The following is a 9,450-nucleotide window of genomic DNA, read 5'->3' as shown; positions in this document are numbered from 1 at the left end:
AACCTTTCAGTAAAAGCCAGTTCAAATATTAATTGCCAAATCATCGGAAAACTTTGGCAATTCAATTAAATTAATTTTAATTTGTGACAGTGATTTCCACTCAGTAACAGTACCAGCCCCGATTCCAAAATATAGATTCTCCACTGATGTAAGTAAAGCCAAATACTAATTCATTTGTAAAATCCATTGAATTTGTATGGAATGGTCGGATTCTCACACTTGTGGATTTACGCATGTGACAAATTACATTAGATTTGTTTGCAGTGAGAGTGAATTATCATCTAAGTATAAATATGTTTGTATTATTACATGTTTAGTACGGGGCATCTAAATGCACTAATTTCAAGGTGCAAAAAAAGTTTTGGAATTAAGGAAATCATAATATTAGATATTTACAATACAATAGATTGGCATTGTTATGAGAATTTTGACTGGTTATAAAAAGGACCGCCATGATACTCATTTCATTTTTGAAGTTAGATAGCAACCCAATTAGCAGCTTTTATATGTGACATTGTGTATATATTAATGCTGTTGAAATTCTGGGGAACAAGTTTGAAATATATAGGAATGTACTATGCACCTTGGTTCATGAGTATGTGTATTAAGAAACCTGGGTGTACTACACATCTATACTATTACCATTGCTCAGGTATTCAGGTTCTCCTGCCCATCTGTCAACATGGATGCATACTTAAACCCACTCAGCAGTAGGAATGCAGATCCCCTCCGCTCAACGGATTTAAATGCTAGATGTGTGAAACATGCAGTTTACCTGGGGTTTTTTAACAGCATTAATGAGCATCTTTTTGGTACACCCCATGATTTTCTTTGGCATTCTCACATTTTATTTCATTAAATTTATTCCTATATATCATTATCGGTACAGGTTTTCCATCTAATGATTGCTTTGCAGCTGGACTGAAAGCTACCTATCATCTCAGCATCCCTTTGAGTGTTGATCTATGTACCAATGTCTTTAATCACTTTCCATAATTTCTTTTTTCCTTTCTTTATTTGTTTGCCCAAAGTATTCCCCTATAGTGCTGTTGAAAACACCAGGGTTAAAACAAAGTGTCCTGAAGTCTTTGAATTTCACTTTAAGATGACCTGGGTATAAGGACTTTCACAAGGCATTTGCTTTCAGGTATTTAGAAGGAGAGATAGATGTAATACCTGGGTGGAGGATCTGAGCTTGGTGGAGAGATAGAGAACCCAGGCTTCTAAATTCTGATGAACCCAGATATCTGATATTTTTAAATCAATTCACATATTTTTAAAAACTTCAGGTTTCAATGTTACTAAATTATACCTTTAATTGTCCTTAAATGTTTGTGCCGTAACTAATCAATTTTCACCTTCTTATTATCATCGCCTTTCATACATATGTTTTTTTCTTTATTTACTCTTTGAAGGACTTCTTTAGTTACTTAGTTTATCCAATTTATTTTCTACAGCACTACTTTTACATTGCTTCTAACCTTTTGTTTCTGTCAAAATCTCACAGTAACAGGAAATGTAATATTATAGACTATTTAAGTTTTAAGGGAGTTTCATACTAGCTAGAGATAGTTTCCATTAATTTGCACTTGTTTCTTCCTATGAAAAACCTTGCTTGGTTCTACTTTTGATATACTCTTCTCCAGCGATGTCCCTATAAAATTCCTCCACATGTCCAAATGTTACCTCTCCTTATTTTTTGAGAATATTGTCCTTTTTCATTGATTTATGTCATGACATTAATTATACCAACGTTTAAATTGCAACTTTTTATCTCGTCCTTCACTGGCTGATATTTTTTTAGTAACCATTTGCAAATTTCTTAACACTGCATGTCGAATTGTGATTGATGCTTTTTTAATCCCAATTTACCTAATTGAATACCATTTTTTTGATAAATCCAATGGAACATTTTTGCTATAGGTTAACCATTGGAGAAAGTAATTCTTAAATGAAATAATATGACTTAATAATCACTACGTTACTGTCAATTATGACTAAAACACTGTTACCAACCAGAGTAGTCAACCCGAAGGTTGATTCAACAGGTGATGGTGAAGCTCACCTTGTACTAAGCCCAATGGGAATGTGAAATTCACACATCAGGGTAGGGAGGATGGTTCCTTTCTCTGTACTGCCTGTGGTTTCCCGGGAAGAATCACATGAAAGCACCAATCAACACTAAAAATCACACAACTTGCATGAATCAGCAAATGGCCAGAGGCATCACCCAATATCAAACCCAGGCCCAGTGATCCACCCGCTGGACTACCATGCACCCTTTTCTATTGACTATTACTTAGTGACATATATTAGGAACTAATAAAAAGTCGGGGATCGAGATGGTGCGGGGTCTAACGTACTGGCTTCCCACCCAGAAGGCCCGGGTTCACATCCCGGCGGTGTTGAATATTTTTCAGAGGTATCTCGTTCCCTACTTGAGGTGCTTTGTGGAGGGCACTTTGAGTGAGTACGCCGTCCGTCGGATGGGACGTTAAACTGCAGACCCCTTGGCGCCTTTCGTAAAGAGTAGGCTAATGCCGACGCCGGGTTTCTCTCCACCCTTCAACCTTTCCTCTCCTATGGCGCAAATGACCTCAGCTGTCGGTCGCCTCCCCTAAAAACTACTACTACTACTAATAAAAAGTCAGTGCAAAATATTCTGAGAAACACACAGATAGAGATGGGAAAATTAAAATAATGGGGTGAAAAATAGGGTTCAAGTTGTATTCTGCGACAGACTTTAAAAAAGAAATACAAAGTTATCACAAATAAAGAAAATTTTAGCTAATGTGCAGCCAACGGATTATTTTACCTCTCCTCATCTGAGTTTAATGACTAATATTTGGAGATCATCGATTTATACAGCCATAAAATAATATGAAGCGGTTTCTCAAATATTATATTTGAGTGCAAATAAATGTATACTATATAAATATAGCTGGTTTGTAAATACTTTGTCTTACTTTTGATAAATTATGTTTTTGATTAAAATACATTTACAATGATTATATCATTTCAAATTAATACATAAAAAGAGATTCTTCCTAATTGTTGTTTTCTATTTTACATTCTGAGTAACTTAAAAGGGATGAGATGTTTACAAAATTTTCTTAACTTAAAAGATTATAACTACCCAATCTTCATCTTGATAGTCCTTTTTTATTGCACCTGTCTTCTGCTCTAAATGTTCCAGGCCATATTGCTCCCCTATGGTCATTATTTATAATTTTTCCCCGTGAGGGCCCAATAAAACTTGTAAACTTATCTATGCTGCTTAGCATATCACTTTTGTTATCTTCTTGTCTTTTTCTATCTTGCACCTTTGTCATTTTTGTGACTCCTTTCTCTTTCTGCACTCTTCATTCTTGTATAGGTTAACTTTTAAATGCCCTAGTATTCTCAAAAAAGTGTTGAAATTTATTTTTATACATTGACCCTTCAATCCTAAACAAGGTATTATTTTTACCCTTTATATTGCTTTCTTTTGTACATGCACGTGATTGTAAATCTTGTGGAATGTTGGCTATTGTATCTTTACTGGAGGTGTCAGATATTTTCTGTGATCCATCCTGTAAATTTTTAGACCTCAAGAAATGTCCATTTAAGGATTTTTTTGGCTTTTTAGTATATGAACTTCGTCGTTGCTCATGCTCCTGGGATTTTACTGCCTCCACACAATACATATCTTCCACATCTGTCTCTTTTTCATCTGAAGGTTGAATATGATGCATTGATTCCTCAGAACCCAAAGTCTTTTCCTCTTCAATGGGTTCTAGACTTCTGTTATTCTCGAACTTGATGGTGGTGGAAGCCTGCATTGATTTTCCATTAGTTTCAGAATTACCATTCCCTCTTATGACAGATACTGATTGTGGTGCTTCTTCAAAAAGGCCCTCATTGAGTGCATCATTGGTTATGCCATTTACTCTAATTGAAGAAGTCAGAGGCTGTGTTGGAAGAATTGACTTTAATACTTCAGAGGTGTCACTTTTTCGATTATTCTTATTTTTGTTATATATATCCATTCCAGCTTCAGCTGACATCCTTTGTCTGTTCTTTATTTCTGAAGGAAATATTGATTGAGTAGTTCCTGTGTAAGAATTTCTTTTAACAATTGATTGACTATGTTGTAAAAGTTTGGGCAGCATAGAAGATTCTGTCAATGTATCACTTGATTTTTGTGCTGATGGCTCTCCTGTGACTATTTCTCTGACAGCAATGTCAGTATTGTTATTAGCTGTGAATTTAAGTGAGTCTTCCTGTTCATTGATTTCATCAGTATGGCACTTTTCATTGTATTCCACACCATCCTGATGGGAGTCATTGTTTTTTATTACTGACTCTGACTTATTATTATCTGTTGAAAGCGCATGCTGTTGATTCTCTTGAAATTCTCTCGTTCTCTCTAAACTCTCAGTGATCATTTTTGTGATTGAATTACTTTGCTCCATTAGTGCCTCAGGGTAGGGTCCTTCCTCAAGAGATTTACTAAGACTCTGGTCATTGGTGTCACCCTCAATTGGTGCTGCTTTGTTTTTCCTTTCATTCTCTTCAACTAAAGAGTATTCTGTAGTTAACTGATTAGTCAATGGTTCATATTCCCTTGTGTCTAAGTGAGCATCATTCATTTCTATTTTTTCATTAATTTCATCAGAAGATTTATTCTGGTTCACTGACATTGTCATTAAAGTGCCATTTTCTTTATTTTCAGAGTCTGATTTTATATTATTTTCTGTGGGCATGCTTTTTTCATTATTTCCCTCAGATTTCAAGAAATCATCCTCTGATCCAAGAGTGTCAGGGGCCATATTGTTTTCTAAATTATCATTTGTTTTTTTTGCATCATTTTCCATTTCAGAAGTATCCAATGAGTCCAATTGCCTTTCAACTCGATTTGTATCATTTTGGGAGAGAATATCTTCATTTTCATCTACTGGATCTTCCCTGCCATTTGCTGGTAAATTGTCGTGATCCTCATAGTAGCCCATTGGGGACATAACTTGCTTGATTATTATGTCTTCTATTTTGAAATAATACTGATCATTTTTACTTGTTAAACCATGTGAATCTGAATTGTTTTGTGATTTCTTTTTCTGTTTCATATCTTTTTTTACTTGTGGTTCAAATGTATTAATTTGTATTTTGCTATTCTCTTGCAATGCCATATTTTCCCCTGAAATTGTAAAAATGTGAACAATGAAGGCTATTCCTTGTTAGAAAGTATCACATTAATACTCTAAAAGAGGTTCTTTAATAAGTAGCAAACCTGAGTGGGAGTGTAGAACAAGATTCCTCTGCTCCAAAGAATTTTTCTTCCTTGGATTAACTGAGCTGATATCTACATCATCCATCTCTTGGTTTAAAACCTTGGCCTAAACAAAGAGAGGAATTTTTTTCTATTACATTCATTTTTCATCTAACTTTAATAGTCAAGTTGACGTTTCTTAAAGTTAAAGACATATGTATTGAGTTCAGACTCCAGAATGCTGAAATTAATTTTGTTTTAATTCAACATTTTACTCACTTAAATAGGTTCCATTACATACAATCGTACCTAAAAACTGTTGCACTTATCCATGCACATGTGTGATGCCAGAAAGCATCTCTATTTATTTACTGTGTCTCTTTGGCCTGATTTCAATTAAGTGCACTTGTTAGTGTTTCATTCTAATAGGTAAATATTTCTTGGCTTAATGTCCTATGTAATTTCGGAAAACATTTGATTATAGTGAAGGGTATCAGATTATAAGTAAGTTGAGATGTAGTGAACTGGTATAAAATGGTAGTTTCTCCTAGGTGGTATATAATGGTAGGTAGTTTCTCCTTGTTTCTCCATATTGGTGATCACTTTTTTGCTGTTTTTCAACAAAAGTAAGTTTTTAGTATTCACATATTTTGTGAATACCTACTCTCCATGCATATTTTTAACAATATCTTGTTCATTTGCCATTTATAACTACTTAGAGCCATCCATGACAGCCTTAGTACTCAATTGTTCTGTTATAATAGTGATGGTTTGAAAAACCAAATAAAATATTCTTAAAATATAAGGTTACTAATTTTCCTTACTTTGTTCCCCTTATCAGAAAAATTACAATCAGCCCACTGTATGATTTGCACAATTTTTATGCATCCGAGAGTGTTTTCAATTTGTGGGTTTCACTGAATGAAAAGTATCATTGGGAAAATAATTGTACTTGTTAACTTACCAAATCCTTATTTTTCCATGGTTTACTATAGGTTATGGGTACACCATCCGTCATCCTTGGCAACCTGAACTGATATCTGTTCTCATTAATGCCATTTCCTGTGTAAGGTGGGGATGAGGGTGTGTTAGGATCAGTTTGTGACTCCGAGTCATGTATTTTAATGTCAACTTTAGAGTGTTCTTGTTTTGTTTCTTTAGCTTTCTGAAAGGAATCTGCAGGCTTTGGTTCAAAAGCAAATTTAAATGGTACCTTGGGCAATGATATTTTGTTATCATAATTGTTATTGTCATTATCAAATTTTGTTTGTCTTCTCAGAAGTCTGTGTGAAAGCATGCCTCGGTTATTCTCATCTGAACCATGGATTTCAGTTGATTTCATTTGAGGCCCATTAGAGTAGTTCTCATTCACAGTTGGAAGATGTTGGTGCTTATTTTCTGGGTGTATGCTTCTCTTTGGCCAGTGGAAAGTACAAGCTAGTTCAGCTATGACTTCTTTGAGGTACATTCTTTTTTCATCCTGTGCATCATTGTTTATGTATGTTCTAATGTAATGTTCAATGTGTGGAGGTATATATATGAGTGCAGAATTTTTAATTTTTTCCAAATTAGGCTGGGATTCCACAATATCATTATTACTTTTAGTGTCACCCGGATTATTTTTTCCTACTTGCCTAAAAATCTTGCTCCTTGTCAGTTCACTATCATCTTTTACTAATGGCCTCACTTGATGACTACTCTCACTTTTTATTTTGCCTTGATGTTTATTCTTTGCTCTTTTGGATGACAATGTCAGGAATTGGCCATTTTCACTTTTATCCATGCTCTTAAGTGTGAATCCAGAAGTAATAGATGACCTTGAATGGCATATTTTGCCTCTCATATGGTTATTTTTGGGACTGCTTTTGTGATCCACCTCATTTTTGGTGTTTTCCTCATAAGAATCAGGTGCCAAATTTATAAGTGGTTTCATAGGTGGAATTTTATTTCTGCTATGCTTCCAATAAAATGCACATTTCTTCAAAGAATCATTATTTTGCTTGTCGTTAATCATTTCACTGCCACCCTGTAAAGAGTCCTCATCTACCAGTGATGATGAGCTAGTGGAGGTCAAAAGTGCCTTTATTTTTCTTTCCAGTTCTTCACATGATTCATCATCACTTGAAGCGTTACAACTTTCTGGTTTGCTTGTTGCCCATTCAGAAAGTCCAGGACCTGTGTTTTCATATTCACAAGTAATTTTATGGTCAAATGAAGTTCTGTTGCAGATGTTGACAATGCTCTCTTCATTCTCAGATAATGAGTCTGAACTTGGGCTGAATGGGATTTTCTTTTCCTTGGATGATGGCTTTATTTCCTTATTTGGTAAAGTATTAACATCTCCCCTTATAGGCACCATCATTTTTTGTATGGCCTTGTAAAGATTATGAAAAATCATGTCCTTTTCTGATGGTATTGAAGCCAGACTTGGTACAAATGGAAAGTCATTTCTCCTATCAGATATAATTTCTTGGTTTTGCCTCTTATGGGGCTTGCTCTCTGCTCCCACAACAGAATTGGTTCGCTTATAGTAGGGCTTTTGTCTGTCAAGAATCCTAAAAGCTCTATTTTTAACATCCTTTTGTGATGGATTTGAACTTATGCTGTATGTTGATGGAATGGTGCTTGTACTTTGAACTACAGGATTTTGTGGAGAATTAATGTTTTTCTTTCTAAGAATAGAATCTTGCCCTTTCATGTTTAGCATTTTTATTGGCTCGTGATTTTCTTCTCCTCCAAAGAATACACCTAGCTCTTTTGTGGATGCTGCACCATGTTCATTTGGTTCATTGTCAAAATTTGAAATTATTCCATTTAAATTGCAATTTGCGGTTCTCTCTGACTCATTTACCATTCTATTCTATGCTGTTATGCATTGAGGCTTTGGAAGGCTGTGTGAAGAATAATTTTTTTGTTTGCATGTTGTTTTCATTTTCCCTGAATAGTTGGTAATATATTTCATCAATCAAGATTTATCGAGTTGATACCCACTTGGTTAATTATTGGTGGGTTACATCTTGAGGTGACAGTGTAAATCCATATTTAGTACTGGTTTTAGGTATTCCTTTTCTTCTTTCACTTTTGTCAGTAGTGGTTTAAGCTGATGAATATCGGATGGATTCTGTATTTCAGTGTACTTTTCCTTTAGCGGAGAGTTTTTTCATTGTAACCTTTAATAGCAACAATTGTTTACTGTTAATTGATATTGTTGGTCATCACATTCTGTTTGTCATCTTCATATGCATTTGATTTACCTGAAATCAAATAATTTGGATAATCAATCAGAGAGTAAAATTGGTTTTTTAATTCATGTACTAATTAATGCACCTGCATTTCCTAAAACTTCTAGGTCCATAGTTTCAGTTTTATAATCATAAATATTTATGATAACCAATTTATGAATATGAAAAACATGTTTAGAAATACATAAATTATTAGACTATGTTTAAGATTGAGGGATGTGTTAGTTCAGGGGGTAAAGCAATGGGCTTCTGCCTGGAGGACCTGTATTGATTCCTGGGCATGCCTCTGGGGATCCTCACCTTTTTCCCAGCTGTGTGACTTCTCAGGTACAAGATCTTGCTTGGAAACCATAGGTGGCACAGGGAAAGGAACTCCTTACCTTGATGTGCAAATTTTACATGCTATTGGCCCTAGTACTAGGTAGTTCTACCCATTCCTATCAAATCAACCTTTGGGTTGATAGCTTTGGTTTGGGTTAAGTTTGCTAAAATGTCAATTTTATCATAATATAATTCCACAGTAATTAAGAGATTATTAGGCATAGTTTTTTGCTGTCAATGTGAGTTTCATGGCAAACCCTTTGGTGAAGGTGCAATATTGGTATAAGAGTTAAATTATCATTTAACAAAATATGAAATCATACTTCTGTTTACATTTTGGAGAGAGGTAGGGAGCTCATGGCAGACATGTATAAAGGTCATGTTGGAAGGGAAGAGAATGACATGTGAGAGGAGAGCAGGATCTATGGTATTTGTTGAAAGGTATATAGCAGAGGTTGAAAGAGAGTAATATGGAGATGAAGATGTTAGACGGTGGATTGTGAAGAATATTTCCTTGTGGTGATTTCCAGTTCCTAAATTATCTCACCTTAAGCTAGGTTTTCATGCATCCATTTTTGCATCACCATCATACCTTGTTTTTGTGCCCAAGGCAGTATTAGATGGAAACAGAAATTGATC

General features: G+C 34.8%; 1 protein-coding gene across 1 annotated transcript; it reads right to left on the bottom strand.

The window, feature by feature from the left end:
- Positions 1-2,158: 2,158 nt before the first annotated feature.
- On the bottom strand, positions 2,159-7,946 carry LOC139690444 (putative uncharacterized protein DDB_G0291812). The gene is made up of 5 exons (XM_071587897.1): positions 6,213-7,946; positions 5,270-5,375; positions 4,748-5,176; positions 3,470-4,633; positions 2,159-2,181 (listed from the first exon to the last, which is right to left on the bottom strand). Exons 1-5 carry the CDS (start codon positions 7,944-7,946, stop codon positions 2,159-2,161), a joined length of 3,456 nt encoding a protein of 1,151 aa, XP_071443998.1.
- Between the last annotated feature and the right edge of the window lie 1,504 nt (positions 7,947-9,450).

The sequence above is a fragment of the Hetaerina americana genome, unplaced genomic scaffold, assembly GCF_022747635.1.
Source record: "Hetaerina americana unplaced genomic scaffold, ioHetAmer1.1.p SCAF_3, whole genome shotgun sequence".
Lineage (NCBI taxonomy): Eukaryota > Metazoa > Arthropoda > Insecta > Odonata > Calopterygidae > Hetaerina > Hetaerina americana.
Note: the sequence above shows the minus strand (reverse complement) of the source record. Positions and strands in the feature narration are given on the sequence as shown.